Source organism: Tachysurus vachellii, chromosome 1 (assembly GCF_030014155.1).
Source record: "Tachysurus vachellii isolate PV-2020 chromosome 1, HZAU_Pvac_v1, whole genome shotgun sequence".
Classification (NCBI taxonomy): domain Eukaryota; kingdom Metazoa; phylum Chordata; class Actinopteri; order Siluriformes; family Bagridae; genus Tachysurus; species Tachysurus vachellii.
Window position 1 is genome coordinate 25,522,187 of NC_083460.1, and position 24,124 is coordinate 25,546,310.

The following is a 24,124-nucleotide window of genomic DNA, read 5'->3' on the forward strand; positions in this document are numbered from 1 at the left end:
GTTCCTTTGTGTACTCCGATACACCTGATTCAAGTCATCAGGAAATGATGACACTATCATGAGTTTTTGGGAAAACATGAAAACGTTTATCAAAGGGGCTTCTTGGGGAATTATTATTTTTCACTTGCCCTTTATCTTATGCAACTGTAGCATATGAACACATGATCGAAAAGAATAGAAGACATATTGACTTGCTTATAACTCGCTTATAATGAAAGCATTAGAGCAGCTGTTAAAATTGATCAATTTTATATACATTACTATACTTTAAACTAAACGAAGTGATACCAAAGCTCTTCTTTTGGCATCTCTGTAAAGTTACGTCAATATTTACACAGGGAAGGCAGTGCTTTTTCGTCTGTGTGAGCCATTCAGATAATGTAAATAAAGATTTTTGTAAGTAGAAATATCAGAGACAGGTTTTTTTAATAGTGTCTAGACCATCACCTCTGAAACCTCATTGCTCGGTCTGAATATAGTCCACAATGTTTTACCCAACTGTTGCGTGGAGAGGTGCTAAACGTGATCTAGTGTAGGTCAGACAGACTGTTGATACACTGAAGGAAGCACAGTGAAGAACTCTGCTCTCAAATACAACACTGACGTAAAGTATAACAGAGAAGCGAATAAACACAAAGCTGGACCACATGGTTGACAATGCTGTCTACAGTAGCATGGAATCTTCACCATGTACTAGGGGGAGAGAAAATAAGAGAGAAAGAGAGAAGAGAGAGAAAGAAATGGATACAAACCACAGTGAGCTCCTCAGCTCACTGGTTTCTCCACACAAACTTAAGAGAAGCAGGAGCAGCTTTTGTGTGGTTTCATAATTACAGTCTTTCTCCTTTTCCACCCTCTGCTCCACAACCACACTGCTGGGCCTGAAACCACTGTTCCTCTATTCTCTTATTCTTTTCTTTCCTCTCTTATCCTCTGCTTTCTCTTAAACACTCTTTGCCCTGCCAAAGACGACCTCCCGGTCTCTTGCGGCAGTGCCTGTGCAGTGTGTGAATGTTTGCACTGGGTGAGTGCCATGCCCTGTGGAAGGCTACATAAGGGTCAGGGCCTCCCTACATACTTGCAGGATGGAAACAAACAAGAGACTTCATCATCATCATCATCATCATCATCATCATCATCATCATCATCATCATCATCATTATCATCATCATCATCACCATCATCATCCTCTCTAGATTCCTCCTGCCTGACTAAACAGTGGGAAGAAACATCCGAGGCACTACACAGAAAAAACATTATGCTGATATGTGTGTGTGTGTGTGTGTGTGTGTGTGTGTGTGTGTGTGTGTGTGTGTGTGTGTGTGTGTGTGTGCATATGTTCATAAAATTTCACTGCTAGCCTGGGGTGAACTTCCATGATAGTTCAAACAAGCAGTGTATTGTTCTGACTGTCTGTTCTACAACTGGAACTGGTTGTAACGGACAGGCAGCTGTAGTGTTCAGCCACAGACGTGTCCTGACTAAGAGTGCAAAGCCTTCAAGGTGAAAGCCGATTTAATGGAAGAGAGGGGGATGGGAGGACATCCATCCATCCATCCATCCATCCATCCATCCATCCATCCATCCATCCATCTGTTTATCTATCTATCTATCTATCTATCTATCTATCTATCTATCTATCTATCTATCTATCTATCTATCTATCTGTTTACATGTCTATCTATCTATCTATCTATCTATCTATCTATCTATCTATCTATCTATCTATCTATCTATCTGTTTACATGTCTATCTATCTATCTATCTATCTATCTATCTATCTATCTATCTATCTATCTATCTATCTATCCATCTATCTGTTAATTAGACATTTATAAGCTTAGTTTTAAATGGTGGAGTGAATTAGAGGAATATAAAGAAAAGTACACAGACTGAAACAGACAACAAAATGTAAAGCAGGCAGTGAGAGAATGAGAAATGGAAGGAGGATGAGAGGGAGATTGAGTGAGTGAGAAAGAGAGAGAGAGAGAGAGTGACAGAGAGGGGATCTTTGCCTGCTCCTGTAACTCGCTGCCAGTGGCGGGAGTAATCTCATCAGCTCAGTGGAGTGCTGACTCAGCGAGCCCACTAAAGTGCCTTCAGATGAGTGTCATCTCGGAGGAATTCAGCCTCATGTAATGCAAACCAGGTCGAGAGCGGAGAGTGGCAGAGAAATCGCCCGTCCCCACACCGCCTTCCCCGAGGACATTTACAGCATTACTTATTTACGCTTCTGAATGGGACAGGAGCAGGGGCCTCATTGACATCACCGTGCTCTATTAGAGTATTGAAAACAATGGCTCAGGCCCGGGGGCTCGATCTTATCCACATCCTTCATCCTCATTCTTCAGCAGTGTAAGGTGGAGGGCAGTGTTAGATCTGATTACTGATCTGTATTTCCTGTTTCTGTGTTCAGTGTGTGAGTGGAGAGTAACTCGCCTCACTGCGCTGATATTAATCTGACGTAATTAATTTGGATGGAATAAAGTAATGCCCCCTTCTGGCCTCAGAAGTAAGTGCACTGAAACTCTGTGTATGCTGAGCAAGCTAAACTGAGTGTGCAGTGGCTGCCTTACAACTTAACGATAGAGCCATCTTTCAGCTAAACGACTCACTTAAAGCATGAGTAAAAAAAACACTAAAATTACTCCATTATAGAATATAAACTCTTTTCAGTGCTCTCTCTCTCTCTCTCTCTCTCACTTTCTCGCTCTTCCTATGTACAGTATATATAGTCATTATATTTCTGCACACAGGAACAACAAAAAAAAAACACTTTAACTACACAGAGCTGACACTCAGTATAGAAGTTTATTACTGCCATTATGTCTTTTGCATTCTAACATATTTATAATAAGGACATTAAATCAAGAGTATTTCTCCTGGAGTCTGTTCTGTGTGTGTGTGTGTGTGTGTGTGTGAGTGAGTCAGTGAGATGTTTGAGTCACGCTGTAGTGCTTATCTCCACTCTACATCTCACACACTCCATTCCCCCTGTGATTTCTGATTAAAAACTGTGTTTTATCAGCACAGCATCTTCATCAGGGTCATGCTGCAATCCCTCCACACACTTTGTGCGATTAACCACAGATTAAATCTGTGCAACTGTGTGTGGTTGCGTATGTGTGTGAAAAAGAAGTCAGCTGAGTTGTCTAAATGCAAAACACAGGGCTGCTGGTGGTGTCTTCCTAAACAAAAGGGTAAAAAAGTCAGCTCGTCTATAAAAGTGTCTGTTACTATGACAATGTTTAGAGAGAGAGAGAGTGTGTGTGTGTGTGTGCATGAAAGCCTTTGTTGGATTACAAGAGCACAGAAGATGTAGGGCCAAAAGTGGGGGTCTGCTTGAACTAGGTTGGGATGTGAGTGTACTTGTGTATGGTGTGTGTGTGTGTGTGTGTATGTTCTCACACTACTCTGACCTCCCATGCCAGTTTTTCTGAAGCCTAATGCCAGTCGCACTGCCACCCTCTCTCCACCCTGTCTCTCTCCATCTCTCTCTCTCTCCCAGTCTCTCTCTCTCATCTCCCCCACCCGTCTGTTTCTGTCTCCCCAGGCTGTCTGTGGAGAATGCTTACAGTCAGTCACACTCTCAACACTCACGTCTGTCCGAGTCACTTTCTCTCTTTCCACCTGCTCTGGATGCCAGAGGTAACTTTTTCCCTTTAACACCAGGGCACCTTGTTGCAGCTACTGCTCAGTTTGTGAAGTATGAGCTAAAAAAAGCTGAAAATAATGACCAGGTAAAACCTCTGTCTCTGCTTTTCCCATGTGGAATAATACAGCGTAACCAAACCCTGCAGAAGAGTCAGTAGAATTTCTTTAGTATGGTTGCCTAAGCTCATTTATTGCCATGTACAGAGCATCTAATCACTTTTAATATTTACACTTCAGTGCAATCATCATGTCAAAGAGGCACTCAGTGAGATAATCATTTGTTGGGGGAAAAATAGTGCTGTCTTTCAGAGCTGGCTTGAGACCAGCTTTGTGTCTGGTTTGCTGTTATAAAAGGAGTGGGTATGTGCGAACATAAAGCAGAGGGTCTCCAACTATCTGTAGCCTTTCAGCATAAAAAACAACAAAACTAATCCTCTTATGATCACAGACCAGTTTAATGAATGTAATAAGTGGAGATTTTAGATTGTTTTGTAATTGCAGTCATATTTAAGATATTACACAATGTTGTATAAGTCCAGCTTTTTTCCAGGGTTAATATATTTTTTAAGCATTTTAAGCAAATTTAAGGGATTACTTTCATAAACATGGACAAATTTATTTAGATCTTTGACCCAAAGTTTAAAAGAAACCGGACATTAGGACTTTCAGCTCTGAAAAAAAAAACGTCTCTAATTTTTCTTCATTACAGAGATATCAGCATTGTAGAGTTTCTCAAAGTCAAAACATGCGACCCGTACATGTGATTCTGTTTGAATTAAGTGAGAAGGGAACACACACACACACACACACACATGCACAAACACACAGAAGAGGCTTTGGTAATGAATAATGTTGGATTAGCTGGGTGAATTAGCACGTAGAGACACACAGAGTGAAAGAGAGGCTTAGCCTTATTCCTGCCACATGAGAGAGACGAAAAGGCAAAGAGAGGGATGGCGGAAATTAATAAATCTAAACAATACACAATAATACCCCTCCCTCCTCTACTGTCTGCTATGACAAACACCTGCCTCCATTCTTCTTAGGGAAGTGCGTCTCACACTCTCTGACGGAGTCAATAAATCGACACAGGGGCTGCAGCAAGCCTGGACACACCACAACCAGCACAGGCCACTGTCAATACAGCAGGCCAGGAGCAACACACACACACACCATGCACACACATGCATACACACACACACACACAAGTGCACCCACACACGTGCGTGCGCTCACACGCACACACACACGCATTCACACAAAAACACGCACGCACACACACGCATACATACATAGACATACAAACGCACCCGCATTCACACGCACACACACGTGCATGCACAGACACAATACGCAGCCACACACACATAGACACACACTCACACACACGTACTCAGGCACACACACATAGACACACGCACACGCAGGCACACACACACATGCAGGCATTTAAATTCTTTGTTTTAGGAGAAATTACTGACATAAGTTTTACAGCATCTTACTAATTCTATGCTGCACCTAAACCTTAAGTGATTTTAGTTCGTTAAATAAAAGCTGCAGTGTTCTATGTGGGAATCAGTAAAGCGTTCCCAGAAGATCAAAACAGGACAGATATTCCTATCCTTGTGGACAAACACAAATGTTCCCTATGGGCTCCAACCTCATACATACTGCTCCATCATGGCTCCTGAAGGATTTTGGTCCATCAGTGAGTAAAACCTGGTCACACACCCAGTTAGTGCTCCCTAAACTAAGTGTGCTGGCTGCAAATGTAGGGCAGGCTGTTCATAAAAGCTCCACCATTTTAAACACAGATGCATTAAGGAAGGTTTCAACAGCTCTGAAGGGCAACAGAAGACAAGAGCTGCACTGTTTATACAGGACAGAACTACATGAGAGCGATGAGGAAGCATAGCTGAGCTGCAAGTATGAAAACGAATGAAATAATAACCACAAATTCTGAAGAACGATTCCATGATAATTCGATTGCGGATTCACAATCATGTGTTGAAAGGAACTACGCAGACAATCTGCACATACAATCTGAATTAAATTGAAACACAGGAAAGGAGTAACATTTAGTGTCAACCTCAGAGTCAGCGAGTCCTAGCAATGGATAACACAGCTAGCTTTAGTTTTTAACGGTTATTATTCCTGCGTTTAACAATTTATGAAACATTGTCCAAAATTCTTTGATCATTTTATTCAGACTGGCCTCAGTTAGGTCCTCTGCTACATGATTAAGTAAGTAATATGCCATTTCAATATGAAGGACATTAACCATGAATTAATAGGAAGCTCATGATTTAATTCAACATGTAGCTAAGATCATCTGATATGCATAATTTAGTATGATTTATAGCTCTACAAATGTTTTCTCAGGACATTTTTTCTGTACCAGTCTATGTGTGTAAATTTTTTTTGAAGTACTGTAAATTGAGATAGAGTTAATTAAATTAATTAATTAATTAATTAAATTAACTCTATAGCACAGAAAGGAAGGATTCAACTGTAGACAAGATGCTACACAATCTGCGAAATCTCACCATACCGTTTAACACTACGTGCAGCGTGCAGAGTGAGAATTTTGCTTGCGTAAAATGTGTGTGTGTGTGTGTGTGTGTGTGTGTGAACCCACCTGAGGCTGCTGAGGGATATTTACAAAGCTGGGGTCTCTGGGGCCCACACTGACAAAGCGCTGGGCGGGGGACGTGCTCGGTGTGGAGTAGGCTGGGGGAAAACACACACACGTGCACACACATGCAGAGCAAGAGAGAGAGAGAGAGAGAGAGAGAGAGAGAGAGAGAGAGAGAGAGGGAGAGAGAGAGAGAGAGAGAGAGAGAACATCAATACCAAAGCAGTTACTGCTGAGGGCCTGGAATCTGGGTGAAGTTAGGATAGTGCTGCTGCAGGGCTTTAACACATACAGCACATGATTCAGAGCATCACTGACATACTGTAAGGGATACTTTTAGACACACACACACACACACACACACACTACAGTAGCACAAACCCCTTTACATATAATCTTTAACCCTTTAGGGCCGTACATGTCACATTTAACACTTAAAGCATTCATTTACTTTCAATACTTACAATTAGATTTTTTTTCTTCTCAATAGGCTTTATGATGACAGCAAAAAAAAAATTAACTGAACCCTTGGTTACTACTCAGGTTATTTCTATACTTGTATGCACTTATTCTGCATGATTTCTGTTTCATTTTCTTTTCAAATCAAGATTTGTTAACAAGACAGAGCTGTTGTATCCTCCGCAGTCATATTTATTTATTATTACATGTGTAGGTAGGTTAATAAATGATAAACAGTATATTCATGGCTAAAGGTCATTTTGCTTGTAAAAAAAATGATCACTGCATTGCAGTGTAGCAGGAAGTGGAGTTTGTTGACACCACTTTTGTTCACCTTTACAGTGACATAAAAACTGCTGCTGCTGTTGTGTAAAAAACTTCAGTGGGACCAAGATAACGGACATCCCTTCTGATGTGATATAGCAGGTTGTAGGAGTATTGAGAGGAGTCAGACTCTTCACATCACAGTCCCTGCACCTCTAGGTGAGTAACTTACTTGGCGAGGTGGGCGAGGTGCCCCCTCCCTCAGCCGTAGTGGAGGGAGGTTTGGAGTCTGGCACGGGCAGTGGCACAGGTCGCGCCATGGGCGGGGGCGGTGGTGGGGGCAACATGGGCGTGGGCAAGAATGGATTGTGAACTTTCCCTTGACTGCTGCCATTGGGCTGTGAGAATAAAAACGAGAGAAGAAATCAAAAACACATGACAACCAACTCGTACCTCTTGGGTTATATACCCGTCAGCCTAGACACACACACACACACACACACACACACATCCCAGTCCAGCGGGCATGACAACAAAGTCTTAATCCTATGCACAAACCACAAATTTAATGCACCCCATGTGTTTGTGTGTGTGCCTGTGTGTGTGTGTGTGTGTGTGTGTGTGTGTGTGTGTACGTCAGAAGCATCGGTGAGACAGTGCTCAGCAATTTTCCACCGCTCTTGGTCATAAAGAATTCTGCTGCTCTGCGCACTTTGGCGTCTATAATCTATTACCAAAGCAGCACGCTTCCTCTTCCCCACAGTCAGGGCCACGCCAGGTCATTTTCACACGGGGACTAGATTTATCACTGCACACACCCACCATCCACACACACCGAAAGGATGTGTCAGACAACACCAGGCACGTCACTATAGATCAGCTTCAGGTGTCTCAAGGGCTTTGGTGACTCTCCTTTAATTAAGGGATAATTCTACATAATTGACAAATCGGGAGATGTCACTGACTGGCGAATAGAAAGGATAATTGTGTTAATTTAAAAAAAAATGCAAATAAGTGATTTGTGATTAATTAGTACATTAATTATTAATTAAAATGTGTAACAAATGGCTTACACATTACACAATCATTGCTAATTAAGTTTGACATGTCAATCACTGTATGCTTTGCCCTCAAGCCATTTTATAAAATAATAATAATAATAATAATAATAATAATAATAATATTAAAAGCTCACAGAGAGGAGGACGACACATCCACCCACCCTGTATATCATCAGTGCTCAATTGCAGACTATTGTGTGATACTGTGATACTTTGTGAATTGAATCCTTAGAGACTTTGCTGTGTGTGTGTGTGTGTGTGTGTGTGTGTGTGTGTGTGTGTGTGTGTGTGTGTGTGTGTGTGTGATCACACACTCTTCCATGCAGGGACACATTTCAGTCAGAAAGTGTAAATGAAGTGCGCTGTGCAGGCATCCGTGCTCCGTATTGATTCGGTGTCTAGACGCAAATATATCAACTATCCATCTGCAGACACTCAGTCAAGACTGTTTCCAGCAAGTCAGCCCTCACTGCAGAGTCTCTGAGCTCAACCGCCTTCACACATACAGTACACTCATAAGATCATACACATGACTTACACTACACTTTGTACAATAGCAGCATTAAAAGAATGTAAAACGCCTGTATTTTATTTTTTACTGTTTAACAACATAAAATAACACAATAAAAATGAATAGAAATATAGTTGCAGTCTTTTTTGGCTCTAATGTATTGTTTAATCATTTTTCAATCATCTTTCTGTTGTTGGTGTGTTTATGTGTTCTAGAAGTTTAACTGTGTGAAATTGAGCAATACGTGACGGGAGAATGTTTTTATTTCACTGACCATATGCATAACGGTGCAGAATGATTTTGTTGCTGAAATCTTTTTTATTCTTGCGGAATACTTATTCAGTGTTTATACAGAAACAGTGTGCATTTGCTGCTTGTATAAAATCTGAGGACAAAAACCAACAGCCAGAAAGGACTGGTATGCATATGGAAGCCGTGTAGACACACAGGTGAGTCTGTATGGATGTAAAATGCTCCTTACGTTCAGGAAGCCCACCTGTCCAGCTTGCTGACCACTGTCAGGGCAAACAAGTTGGACAAACTCCTTGAGCGTCTCCTGTGGGTGGTAGCGGATGGCAGGGTGAGAGAAGTAGGAGCCGGGCTGCTGGATGATCGGAGACGTCGGGAAATGAAGACTTGACGGCGTCGCGTGAGGACTCGCTGTAGAGAGAGAGAGAGAGAGAGAGAGAGAGAGAGAGAGAGAGAGAAAGCAAGAGAGATAGATGTTCAGTTAGGAATGGGGGAAGGAAGAGGAGGGTAAGAACAGAGGACAGATCCACTGGGTATAAATCTCTGAGGTAAAGGTTGCAGGTGTACACACTATGGAACGTGAGACCACAGAAGGATCAGAATACATGCACATGGACACACACACAAACATATGAGCACACACACAGATATGAGGTGACATACTGAGAAGCTGCTGTTATACACAAACACGGATCAATATTTGCACACCCCGTTGAGCCAGTGACAACTCACAGAACACACGAGCACTTCATGCACCTGCTCTTGACGATGACGAGACGCTCCTCGCAAATACATAATTTATGTCGACAGCACTTCGAATATCAACACAGCTAATTCAACACACATATGAACAGAACCCCTGGAGAATGCTAACTACTGTGTGTTTCTTCCAGCGCTGAGAAGACATACACCAGCAAACCTCTTGCGGTCATGCCACAACCGTCACAACTTCACAAATAACTGACACTCATCGCATTTCCACATCACACCTCAAGCGTCTGTTGCGTTCTGTGTTAGCAACATCAAGGCATTCCATAACTGCTAGAAGTGACTTCTCTATACAGAACTACAGCATGTTCCTAAAAAAAAAAGCTAAACTAGGACACATTTCAATTAAAGGATTACAAACAAAGTGTTGAGTGATGAGACACGTCACGTATAAGCGTCTTTCAAAACACAGGAAACTCGTGTATGACAGACAATCTACATAAACGGATTTAATAGATGTGTAATTGCTGATATGTAGTTAAGGTTTCTGTCAGAGACATTCACTGTACTTCACATTTTGAAGGAGTTTCCAGTCTCAGTACTGTTATCCTTCTAGATATAGCCATTGGTACAGCTATAACTGAAATAGCCAAACTTCAAGACGAAGGTCTATGCGGTCTAAATATTAGAGTTGGCAAGTGACTGTGGTATAAAAGAAATAAACATGAAAATAGTCAACTTCTTAAGGGCGTTAACAGCAGCTTAGCTTGTTACTCAACATGTTGAAGCTCATCGATGCCACCTTCGAACAGACATAGCTATGTTACATGCATAGCTATGTTAAAATAGGAAAAATAGAGTTATAGAAATATAGTGTGAAAAGTAGTGGGGGGGAGTTTACTTTCTGGCAGGAGTGTGCCTTCTGTCAGCTAATGAGCGCCTGATATGTACTGTATGTTTAGTTACTGCTGGTAAAGCTAATTACAACAGAAACATAAGTGTAACTATTATAGACGGATGACAGAGAGGACTGTGTGCGCTCGTACACCTTTATAGATGGCCACTTTGTAACGTGTCGGGACTGACAGGCCTTTAATGGATCAAGGCTTATCGAGTATTTAATTGTAACAGGCACAATCTAATTAGCCGGCTCTTAATAGAGGTAATATTCGGTTATTGGTTATTAGTATAAAGCCTGGGACGTGTGCTGTGCTGCCTCTTTAAGCCCATGATGTATTGCATCGAAGTTAATAAGACTCTGCACTCTCTCCCTTTTCCAATCTCTCCTCTGTCCTCCCTGCCCTCTCTCTCCTTCTCCCTCTCTATCGCCCTCTCTCTCTTGCAGTGGAGATGGTAAGCTGATACTATATAAACATTGTTAAAGCCACAGCTCCCTGCTGCAGTAATTCACTTAGCTTAGGCCATGATTTATGGTTCTGTCAATAGGGGGTGACTGGGAACTCTGGATGCTTGGGCTGCGGTGTAGCCATTGTATTTACAGTAATAATAGAATGGATTTGCTTTTTTTCCTGCCCTTCCTCATCTTAGGTGATGCTGCATTTCATTCTTCCTCTCACTTTTGTGACTCTGTGTTATTCTCATCCGGGAAAAGGAATGCAAACTTATTTGAGTGAGGAGGGAAAGGAGAGACAGGAAGAACCACAAACACACAAACACATCCTATTCTTTATTGAATTAGTTCTGCATGCTGAGGCAACACTGCAGTGCCTGCTGCAGGAAACACACACCGAATGACCTGCAAGATACACCCTTCCTAATGGCTGAGTCAGATTCTGCCTGCACACACAGACGCACACACACACACACACACACACACACACGCACACACAAACACACACACAAAAGCAACATAAACACAAACCACACATTGATCCTTATATGAAATTTCTTCCTCCGTTATTAAATGTTTCTTAATTCACAACATGCTGTATAGAGACAGGACAGGTACAACAAAGCCAGGCCAAAATGACAAGAAGCTGCATTAAGCAGCCTTTTTCACCAGCACAATCTATAATCCAACTGTTAACTTAATGAAACCGTCGAGCAGCATATGGTTCCCCTTCCATTATTCTAAGAAGTGGGTCCAATTGGCAGCGCTGCATTTATCTGGAGGCAACATGTCGAGACTGGATCGGTTTATAGTCATTTCTCTCGGCCAAACAAAACAATCCGTCAAAACGTTCACCTTTCTGAGGTTACGGGCTGCCTTACCTGCTCTGTAATTTCAATCTTCACTGGATAGAGCCTGACAGATTCTTGAGCGTTTTGTAAATCTCTGAAATTCTCACTACAGCCTCTGAGGTCGCGTTACTGGCCGCTCACCAGCTAACGCCAAGGGGAGCCAAACGATCCAAAAGACCTCCTGTGTCAATTATGCAAATGGTCTTAGTCAATTAGCGTGCCAAAGAAAAAAATACATTTTTTTCCATCCGCCGATGGATTCTAAGTGTTCTGGAACGATTACCAATTACTCAAATGGCTTGCTCACATGTCATAGCCTTGTTCAGTTAATGATGGATATTTGAACAAATTCACAAGTAAACATATTCTGACCATGTTTCTTGTTGGCTGGGGTGGCCAGGCTGAATAATTCCACATAGGCTTTTCAAGCTTTTCTTGATAGTCTTGGTGACGCCCCAGAGCAGATAGAGCTTCCCACTGTGACCAGAAAGGGAAAACCCCGTTCTCATGTTGAAAGAAGGCTGTGAGAATGCAGACGTTTTGCAGGAGGGGTGGGATAAGGATAGTGACAGAATAGCGCTATGAGAGGGCTAATAAAGCCTTAAAGACAAGGAAACACTAGGAGAGCAGGAGGATGCACTGGGAGAGGAGACTGAGTCTGAGACGAGGCTTTCGCTTCCCCGCCTTTTAGCTTTACTGGCCAGCAGGAGTTTCATCAGGAGTGTGGCGCCTCCATGTTGAGAGGCCTAATGAAGCCTGAAACAGGGATGGTCTGTCACACACACACAGAGAGAGAGAGAGAGAGAGAGAGAGAGAGAGAGAGAGAGAGAGAGAGAGAGACAGAGAGAGACAGAGAGAGAGAGAGAGAGAGAGAGAGAGAGTGCCTGAGACTCTCTGTAAAAGACATTAAAGGTTAAAGATGATGAGTCTTCAGAAAACCATGTAGGTGACTTTAACTCTATTATTTAGAGGCCAAAGCAATAACATCATCCTGTACAGTAATCTTTTGAGTTATTCAACACATAATTCTGTATTTTTCTCTACTGCTTTATTGTAGTAATGAGATTCTCACGTTCTCTTCTCTCGCTCCATGATCAGTCAAACCCTGGTGCTGAAGTAGTGGGTGGCCCCGATACTAATCTGAGGGGGGTCCATCTGACATATATCTGAGAGAGCAAATATGGAAATGATAATGACGCGCTGAAAAAGAAGGCCGAATCGGGCAGCTGCTCGAGAGCGGCTCCTCTGTTGCCATTGTGACGGCGCCTGCATGAGGGCTTCGCGCTGAATAAAGAAAGGCTCGGGATTAGTTCCACTTTGCAAATCGTGTTGGTTCACTGATCCCCCCCCCACACCTCTAGCCCTCTTTCTTCACAACTCTCCCTCTTTTGCTGGCAACTTATCTTGAAGAAGATATACACTTTGGTGGATTATTAAAATAATAACCGTGGTGATAAATAAAAAAGCGGACTATTATATTGTTGCTGCGTTAGCAACAGGTCCTTGCTGCGCTGGCTGTGGCGTTTGAATAACATCAGAGAGGAGGCGAGAGCGAGTCTTATGAAGTCACATGGATAACTGAAAGGGAGGACAGATTTAGATGGTTTTAAATATTCTATAATGGGTCGAAACATAAAACGCTGAGGTTATTTTGGCTGAGATTTGAAATGCCCTGCTAGTGAGCCTGACCACATAAACCTCACCAGGTTTTCCCTGCATGCCTTTTCTCTGACTAGGACTGAGAAATTGCATCTAGCTTGCTTTAAATTAATTGCAGATTCATGAGCCCTTAAGGGAACTACTTTAAAAACGTGGGCAATTTCTTACTAAATCATCTACAACATTTTTGTTTCTAAAATAGTATAAAGTATAGTAAGACAAACCAAAAAAAAAAGAGATAGAATACTAGAATACAGTGATTCGGTGTTTGTGCAGCTGATGGACAAGACTCACAGAGGAAAGCTGACTGACATTTATGAGTATTTCTTAGGGGTGAATTTGTCAGGATAAATAACTAAACAAAGGCTATGTTTAGTTCAACCTAGGTTTAAGATTTTGGAGAATTATCTGTACTTAATACTCCCATTATAAGGAATCTCCTTGTCCTTACAGCAAAGGTCTGAACAATGATTATGAGAAATGACACAAGCCTCAACTGAACATCGATCCACTGACAGATGTTCAAGAAGTTATTTATCACTTTATACCACGGATTCTGATTGTCAGATGGTGTTGATTCATTTTCTCTAACGGCAGTTTGAACAGGTTTTTATCATTGCTCTCATTCTAATTTGCCATTGATCCTGTAATAACTTACACACTGATTTGTTTTGAGGACACTCCACATGACCGTATTAAGAAACGTCTGTAATTGTGCGGAGATGTTAGTTAGCACTTTTGGAAGGAATCCAGTGATTTCGGAGGATTTTGCACTTTGCGGTTTCTCAGTATCGTGACAAGCTGCATTTACGTTTGTCTTATTAACTCCAAGAGAAAGAAATAAAAGAGAGGCTGGTAAAGGAATGGCTTTTTATAGCTGCTATAATCGACGTAATAAAAAGGAACTTGTTTTGCTGCCATTCCAGAACATTAAATGGAATAAATAAAAAAATGCTATGAATGAAATAAAAAAGGGAGTGTTGTCATGGTGCTGTGGAATAAATGGAATAAAACACCGGGATGTTGGATTATTAGAAAATAGTCGACTCTTCTTCACACATCATAACAGCCCATCATTAATTATTGTCCAACAACAGCAAGCTCCTAAGTGTTTTACTCCAAACGTAACAATCATATCCAAAACAATGGTAATCGACCCTTAAAGCTTTACCCTAAATATCCTCTCTGGCTGATTATCCACCTCTATTGTTCACATCTTCTCAACACTACAGTTATGAGATTGAAATACTTGTGGGAAAAAAGAATAACAAGCTAGGGGTGGTCCTTGTAGCTTTTCTTTTCAGTGTATTGATGGATCACTGGTACACAGTGCATGTGGGTTACAACAATGTGAATCACTCAACACCTAAAGCCTGGACTTTTCAAAACTGCCCAATAAACTGCACACATATTGCACACATTTTGCACTTAACAGCTATACTATACATATTCGTTTTCATTTCATTTATATCAACATATCAGAAGTTCTATTCATACGCTATATGTTTCTTTTCTTTTTTTTTTCCCCTGTCCAGCTGGTCTCATTTTATTGCATCGCAAATTCCACTTTATATCTTTATTTTTTTTGTTTCATTTTAATAGTAATTGCAATTTTGTCTATTTTTATATTTGGTTATTTAAACAACAAAAGGCAGCAGCATAAAGCATTTCACTGCATGGGTGTACCGTGCATGATAAAATTTGAATTTGAAATGCCACAGTTTATTTTCATATATTCCTCAAAGCATCCTGTATGTGATATTAAATGTGAAACGTCTTAAAAAGGTTTTCGATAGTCAATTTTTGGAATTGCTATTTTATTTCTGTGGCTGAATTTCAAATTGCTAGCATGGAGTGCGATCTGTTGCTTCTACAAAATGACTACATTGTACCATATGTACTGAGCATATATAGTAGTACAGTGGTTAATGTGTGATTTCTGTTCCACTGACAGAACATATTTGGTAAACAATGGCATTCATTTTAAGTCACATAGTTTTTGTGTTTTGAGGTATGGATTAAACCCGTTCAATTCACACGACCAGACAAACAGGACTGCAACTATATAATTGAGTACTTGGCTATACTTCACAGGTCTCAGTCGTCCCCACAGACTTTAAAAAGCACTCCTGTAGTGGACAGGAAAGCTTTAGAGTTCAGCCTTTCTGTTGGAGAGGACTACATTGAAAAAAATACTGTGGAGTATGAAAGTTTAAATGTAAACGTGTATGATTTAAAATTGCTCCCTATGTGGATGCATAGTGTAGCACCACTCCTAATGTTCACTCTATCTGAAGTAGTGTAAAATATAGACTTAATGACTAAATCATGAAGAAGTTTAAATTTCAAGATTTGATTCCTGATGTTTAGATCTACACCTGTGCTACAAGATTGATTAGACTTGTAAGCAAAGTGTCTCTACTTGCTCCAGCCGTGATTTTGCACACAGACGAGGGTTTCCCACTTGACTACCCTGCAACGGGAAGGTTCACCCTGGGAAAAGGAGGTATGGAGGAGCAGAGGAAGGAGCAGAAAGGGGTGTTGCTGGGTGTGTTTAGGGGCTCTGCAGGGGTCTCAAGGTGGTGCTGGTAGGGTTTGGAGGAGAAGAGGGGGGGTTGGGGATTTTGGACCTCACCTCTGGGTCCTGTAATGACTGCTCGATGATGGTGTGTGAATGCCGTTCGGGGGGAGGAGGAGCTCTGCGAAGGCACGAGGCTGCTGAAACCAGACTTCTCTGACTTCTTTAATGTGGTGGGCGATGGCATTCCTGGCAAGAATGATTGACAAGTGCAGTTTTAATAAGGCAATGGAATGAAGACAAAGGCTGGTGCACAGCTGAGAGGATGGCACAGAGGGCTGCAGTGTTCATGTGTGTGTAGCGGGGAGGTAGCAGGAGGATAAGAAAGTGGCAAAGGAGGTAGAACCTACAGCACATGAGTGACATAACCATTTAGGAGGAACTTTCCTACCAGAGCCTGATCATTTCAATTCAACTTTCTTTTGGCTTATTTTAACAATGGGGTGTTTTTAATATATAGCTATAATGTAGTAGTATATTATATGGGTGCTATAGCAATATAAAGGGTTTGCTTAATAGTTTTATTCAGACTCTCTAACATTATGTAATGCATGTACAGTAACATTCATATCACAATACAATAAAAAAAAAACTGATTCAGTTAAACGAGTAACAAATTGATTTACTTAGACACTGATTAATTTCTGATCTGATCCGATTTGTTCAGCACTGATATGACTAGAGTCATGCTGTTTAAAAATGATTCAGTTAAGCTGAATTGAAATTTTCCACCATGTCCTCAGGATTGTTGAAGTTTTTTCAAATGTTTGACCTGATGGTGTGTGGAGCAAATATGGTTACAGCAATCATGTACATCCATTTTCTACACCAGTATAAATTCAAGTTTTTCTTCCCAACCTAAATATAGTCATTTTTTATACTGTAAATCTATTTTTAATTATTATTTATATTATACATTTCTTTCTCCACGTGTTATTATTATTATTATTATTATTATTATTATTATTATTATTATTATTATTGGGTAACTAAAAGAGAAAACTCACAATGGATTTCATTAATATATTGTAAAATGGCTATGTGTTATAAGGGCGAACAGCAGGAATGTGTCATAACAGTGATGTGCAGAGAAAGTTTGAGCCAAACAGAAGTTCAGCCAAAAAAAAATAAAAGTCACACATTTTACCCCAAATGTATTTCCACCTGCCTGGATCAACATCGTCAAAGATGAAAATCAGAGATGTGCTCCAAAGTTTTTCTAATTATATACACGTTTAATACAGATTTATTTACTGATTACTGAGCCAAAAGGTATTTTTTGAGGCGAGTAAGAGAACTGTAATTTAGACAATGATAACGTCTCAGACTATTGTACCTTTAGTGTAACCCTTTGAATTTATTTCTGATAAGAGGCAAATTGCATGCATCTTCTTTCTGCTGAAGTGTTCCATTAAGAGGACAGAGAGAGCAGCGAAGTGCACGGTATCATCTTCGTATTCACACTGCCTCTGGAAACTCTGGCATAGCAGGAGTTAAATAAGAGCAACGGTTCAGAGCCACATACATGATGTTGCTTTATTATCCCCCTATTATTGCTTTATTATCCCCTCATTCTGAGATTCCAAACAGTCACCAATAAGGATGAACCTACTGCAAGCTAAACACCTGCAATGCAAACTGAGAATATAGAATGTGGCACTGGACACAATTAGCGTGTGAGCTTATTAAATGGTGTAATACCATGAGAGCACATGGACATACAGGCTCACATTTCTTAACTGCTGGTTAAACGGGAATACTTTCTGCCTTACGTTCAGGGTGCATAAAAACTTTTAAAGAAAAGCAGTGCACTTCAGATAGGCAGTGCACTTTAAGCGCAGAAAAAGAAAAGACAAGGAGAAAGAGGTACAAGAAGATTTGTATCTAGGAAGAAAGAATCCAGAAAAAGCTAAATGTTTTCACCCAACCGCTGTTTGTCGATCAGTGTTACCAGCCATAATGAGTAACATACTCTAGTCCCATGTGGAGCAGTGTAATATTCTGTGTATGGAGAAGCACTATCATTATTTTATATTATAGAAAAATGTGTATTAAAATGCTGGGTTCTGATGGTATTTTATTCTCACTATTTAACACACACACATCATTTATTCATTCGCTTGATCCGAGTCAGGCTCATGGTGGATCTGGAGGAACTCTTGGTGTGAGGTGGTAATACACTCTGGATAGGATGCCAGTCCGCTACAGGACACACATTCACATCTAGGGGCAATTTAACATAGCCAAACCACCTACTGGCATGTTTTTAAGAGGTGGGAGGAAACCAGAGAAAACCCACACGGCACATACGCAGCAACCCCAGACACACTGTAACCCAAGCTCAGGACCAAACTGAGAATCCTGGAGCTAGAAAGCAGCAGCGCTACCCACTGTGTCACCACGACACCCACAGACACATAATTACAGAGGAAAATGTAAAATTTATGCACCTAATCATCAGGCTATTTTACTCACCCCATCATGCCCTCTTCCGTCACACTCACACACACACACACACATACACACAACCTAACAACCCAGCAGTACAGCCCCATATGCTACATTCCCCTCGAAGCCACAGTCCCAACCACACCTGCTAACACGGTGAGACAGAAAGGATGCAGAGACATAGTGAAAGAGATGAACTGATATATGAACACAGGGACAGAAAGAAAGGAATTTGGACCAAGCAGGGATCAGCACATTTTTAAACACACACACACACACACACACACACACACAGAATACAGTGATCCCATGCTGTGCAAGATCAAAGAAGTGTGCTGAGATAAAGCTGTGCTCTGTAGTGACCTTCAGCTAAACCGCACCATCTATTCCTTTCATTTAACAACACAACATGATTAATGGCAACATCTAACTGCTACATACACTTAAACACAGGAGTACGAGTGCATTTTGAACTGCTGTCATACATCAATAAAGATTTATGACGCTAACGACAGTTATGATGAGGGTGCGGCAACTTTTCTTCAACAGGGATTGAGATGAAATTTAGAGCAACAAAATGTCTTTTTTTCCTGCTTTCCAGGAATGTGAAATGAATAGATCATTGAACTTCAATCAAGTAATCAATTTGTCATATCACTAAACTTAAAGGTCTTGTGATAAACATGTCTCATGATATCATGAAAAGCAGGGGCACATTTTAAATATCTGACTTTATATCTGATCGAATAGAAAATATTTAACAAGGAGAGACTAGAAAAAGAGACTTTTTTTATTATTATCAATTTGTTTTCTGGAAGTAACATCGTTCCATCGTCTAGAACATGGAGCGTGTTAAATCTGCAAGCATATTGTTTGGTTACGGCATGTGAGTCAGACTACACAAAAACACTCCACCACACAAACATGCTCATTTTTACAGGACGGCTAGCAAACAAAGCTAAAGAAACACACATCACAGAAAAAAAAAACAACCAGGCTGCAAAAACTGCCACTTCACTGTTTTCTTTCTCCAACAAGGTGAAGTATATAAGGCTGGAAGACGGACAGACTGAGGGAGACTAATAAAAAGTAAAAAAAAAAAAAAAAAAAAAAGAGGAGTATGTAAAGAGCGAGTCAAGAGTAACACTAATCGGAGAAAGATAACAGAACAAACACTGTGGGTTAGTGAGCAGGTTTGAGAGGGGTTTTGTGTGTGTTACTGTGTGGATGCTTTGAAGGAGGCCTGAAGTCAGTAAGTCTGTGAGTAATGAACACTGGTAAAGGTTCTGTCAGATAGAATCAAAGCTTGGCCTCACTCAGCATTTTTTGTTCCGAGACGTTATTACGTGCCCAGCACTGCTTCCCGCCTGCTTCTCTCTCTCTCTCTCTCTCTCTCTCTCTCTCTCTCTCTCTCTCTCTCTCTCTCTCTCTCTCTCTCTCTCTGACAAATTGACAGGGTGTGTATGAACAAAGGAGTGATTGTAGATGCAGTGTGTCCAGCGCTTCCATCCCTCAGCACATCAGTCAGCGGCAAACAGACAAGCAACATTGAGTGACTTCACCCTCATCAGCATGCCACAGCACCATGGTCTTCTCACTGAGTCCCCACCAACATGTCCCTTAAACTTCACAACACCTAGTTAAGTATTTTCTAATATAGTCTATACAGTATATAGCTACTACAGTTGTCCAACAAACCTTGGACAACAAACAGCCATATCGGGAATCAAAAGAAAACCTTAGCAAGCCTCTAAATGCCAGGCATAGCGCTGAACACATGATCAGTGAGAGAGTGAGTAAGAGAGGTGTATTATGGGGTTTATGGGGTCTTTAGTAGGTCAACATGGCTGCCATCACTACAGTCAGTTCATCACAGAACACCGACAATCCTAGCAATGACAGCTATGTGCCCACAGAGCTCAGGATTCTATTAGGTCGGGCTAATTTTAACACTTGACCTCTAACAGACAGTGAATACAACATCATAAACATCATACATGTATGTACAAACAAACAGAAACAAGCACACAAATGCACACACACACAAACCAGAATCAAACACACATCTGACAACCCCATTATGCCATTAAAAACAGTCTTCCCAGTTCTCCATTCCCGCGCCCTTCATGCTCGTGTTAAACAGGGCACTTTTCCAAAGCAAATCTCAAAACACATACGGACACGTCATATTCAATGCACAATTTCAAATGCACTGACATGGTGGAAATGACATCATGCACAAATACAGGTCGCAAGGGTCGTATCAGGCTGGAGGAATGTGGGAGGGAGATGGGGAGAAATCATCTGGACAGAATAAAAACCCAAACACCAACAACAAACTGTACACCACAACAACACTGGGTCCTGTGGGACAGGAAATGAGGAGTGGGTTGGGGTGAAGGGGGAGAGAGGGGGGATGGTGGAGGGGAGAGGTGGGGGGTGGCGGTGTGTGGGATGGGGAGGGTTGTGAGAACAATGATGGAGCATTACCTTGTCTTGAGATGAACGAACTAGCTAGCGAGCCACGCAGTTTATATCCAGCTTTGAAGGACAAGGAAGGAAATAAACAAAGGGGGGGAAAAGAACAAAAAAGAGGCAGGGTGAATAGAAGAGCAGAGTGAGTGAGAGCTCAGCAGTTCAGCTATTTATGTCAGACATACCCAAGTTGTCCTCCAGACTGGACAAAGCCTGGAGAACTGTTGCTCAGGTCACATACATACATACACACACACACACACACACCTCCACACCTAGAGTTCTTTCCATCATCTTTCCATTTCTGAATAATAAACATATTAGTATTTTGTGTAAAAGTTAATCGTTTCAGACTCTACATTTTTGAAATCAAAAGGTAAAAGTCTTTATCAGCATAAATGAACTAATTTACCACCTAAATGCACCTGCCTTGAATGAAGCATTCGTTAAGAGTCTCATGAAGATCTCAAACTGCCTGAGCAATCCGTAAATACAAAGATGTAGCTCTTTGCTTGACACCTGAATATTTATTTACCATTTAATCCGTAACAAAAAAACTGCCAGTGTAAAGGTTAAGAGTTTCAGACAGTTTGAGTGCTGATTAAACAGGGTTACATAGTTGTTTACTAGATTTCTAATTGCTTCAAATGTAAAACTGGGCCATCTCACATAAAGGAGCTATAAACGGAAGGTAAATCCGATTAGCCAGCATTCTGAAAATGATAAATTTTCATCAAAGGAGAGACAGAAAGAGGAAAGAGAGATCAGAGAGAGCGGTGTAGAGGTCAGCCCTGCCGGTTGAGTGACTGGAGAATTTAAGGTCTCTGTCACAGCCGAAGGTTGGGTTTTATTGGGCATGGCCTTGTCTGTTACAGCCTCTGTGTGAGATGGGAAGTCCTGCACATGATGCAGAGATATGCTTATACACAGCGGTTTAAATCAGAGACAGAGAGACAGAGACAGACAGAGTGAGCTTGACAGAGGACAGCAGAGTCAGGACAGATTTACAGTCCTTCACCTAGCACCACTGCAGTAGGTTCAAACAACAGACACACACACACACACACACAGACACACACAGAGAAACACACACGTTTACACACAGCATTTGGACAATGTTCACTGTTAAATGCAGTATATTAATGAAAACTCTTTGTTATTTTATCGGCGTGAAATTAAATGCAAATACAAATAATTCACACTTTTTCTGCTAACAAGATGTCAAATATTCCAAATGCTGAACACTTCCACACGTTCCTACTGCTCGAGAAGCATTTGTCAGTGGGGGAAACGTGGTTTAATTCCAGGACCAAAGCACTTATGGTTTGTAATACATAAACCAATGGGTAGAAAATGATTGTCTAAGGAGCATACAAACAGTTTATTGGTTTACTGAAACCACCTAGATATGAGCTACACTGTTCCTACATTTGGAGTGAATTGATAACAGCAGTAAAATCATATACTGTATGTTGTCTTGCTCTGAACTGACAGAGTCTATGATGATGCCTCTAGATGCTAAGGGATTTGCCCCTGGATCATAAAATGTGTTCTTTAACAGGAAATAAAGGTTAATAAAGAAACGCTGGCTGTTTATTTTTACATTAGCACTTTGATGATGGGAATAAGTGGCACTCCAAAGTAAAAGAGAGAAGAATAGAAAGAACAAGAATGTAAAAAAAATATTCAAATACTACTAAAAAGAGAAAGAAACATATAGAGAAAGGGAACATTAGAGACAGTATAATATATGACAGTGGCTGCTACCCATAAGCAAGACCACACACCCCAAAACAAATACACACACATAGACACAAACGTATACAGAATACAGTATATGAATGTATGAATATTTATATATGGATATGTTCTCTCATTATTTAGCATTGCCTTGTGTGGGTGGACATGAGTGATTGTGAGCATATGTGTGTACATCTTGCTGGACTATGGCGTGTACAAGAAGGGCAGAGCAACATTAAGAGCTTGGTTGGCTTTGTGTGTGTGCATGTGTGTGTGTGTGTGTGTGTGTGTGTGTGTGTGTGTGTGTGTGTGTGTGTGTGTGTGTGTGAAGAGGGTTACCTGGCTCTACTTCATGCCAACTGCTGGCTTGGCTTCCGCTGCCCGGGGATCGCCCCTGACCAGGATAGTAGGGCTCCTCGCCTGGACTGTCCACCTCCTCCTCCATGCACTTAATCCGCTTTGCAGAACTGCACAGAAACACACACACACACACATAACGAGATGGAAGAACAGACTGATGAGACTTCAGCTATTTCAGATACACTCTAATTATGCTAATGTCATCTGTATGGTAAGTTTGTATGGTAGCTGGCTAACATCCACCAACAGCATCAGCAGATACAGGTCAGAACTAATCCTCCAAGCCAAACCAGGATTAATCAAGTCAAGGCCATCCATACTTTTATCATGAATTTCATAACAACTCAGACAATTTCCTCACCCCAATTTATAATGTGCTTTTTTTTTTGTTAAAAAAAAAAGGTTCTAATTTATAAATAATTTCTGCTTAATCATCAGTGGGTACAAACCTAAATAAACAAATAAATAATTAATTGCAATTTATTACTGTGTTTTGCATTATTTGTGATTCTACACAAATGTTGTATAAAATAGTTCTGGTTATGTAATATATCTAAACCTTGTCTGCTTTTCATTTAGCAAGTGTTTCCATTTTTTTTTTTAGTTTTGAAGAAAAACAAGGATCTTTGCTAGATTTTTTTTTCACTCCAGTGGCTCTCATTCTGTGTGGATTATGTGGAATATGTCGTTTTGTCATGGTGTAACAATATGAATCTGAAAGAATCGTTCAAACTGTACTGTATAATGTCATGAGAATAATGTCATGAGTGTCATAACATCTTACACCAGGGGACCAGCAGTGAAAACATTTGAACTGTTGATGACATTGTTTTGCGCTGACATCAGGACAGAGGAAATCTGCATCTCTCAACCACAAGCACAGCTGCAAATGATATGTCACTCTCATAAATGGCCTCTGTAACGCTGATGATGTAAATCGTGTAATTTGGTCACTTACTTTAACACACCTGACTAAACTGTTAAAAGACTTCTAATAACAATGACCTGATGCACAGCATCACAGCACAGTGCCACAAAATCTCTGGTGTAGTGCAGTAAATAAAGAGCAATCACATATGGAAGCAAACACACACAACACCTTTCTTGCATGTCTATACGGT

General features: G+C 40.9%; 1 protein-coding gene across 5 annotated transcripts in view; it reads right to left on the minus strand.

The window, feature by feature from the left end:
- The window catches only part of nfia (nuclear factor I/A), a 109,717-nt gene that overhangs the window by 7,186 nt on the left and 78,407 nt on the right, over positions 1–24,124 (minus strand). The window contains exons 6-11 of one of the 5 annotated variants that reach the window (XM_060879737.1): positions 22,983–23,110; positions 20,919–20,969; positions 16,038–16,169; positions 9,081–9,244; positions 7,245–7,410; positions 6,293–6,384 (exon numbers count right to left, since the gene is read on the minus strand). In XM_060879737.1, the coding sequence (XP_060735720.1) occupies positions 6,293–6,384; positions 7,245–7,410; positions 9,081–9,244; positions 16,038–16,169; positions 20,919–20,969; positions 22,983–23,110 (733 nt within the window). Of the gene's footprint in view, positions 1–6,292; positions 6,385–7,244; positions 7,411–9,065; positions 9,245–16,037; positions 16,170–20,918; positions 20,970–22,982; positions 23,111–24,124 lie in introns of all 5 variants that reach the window. The other 4 variants (XM_060879730.1, XM_060879742.1, XM_060879749.1 and 1 more) reach the window with 4 other exon arrangements.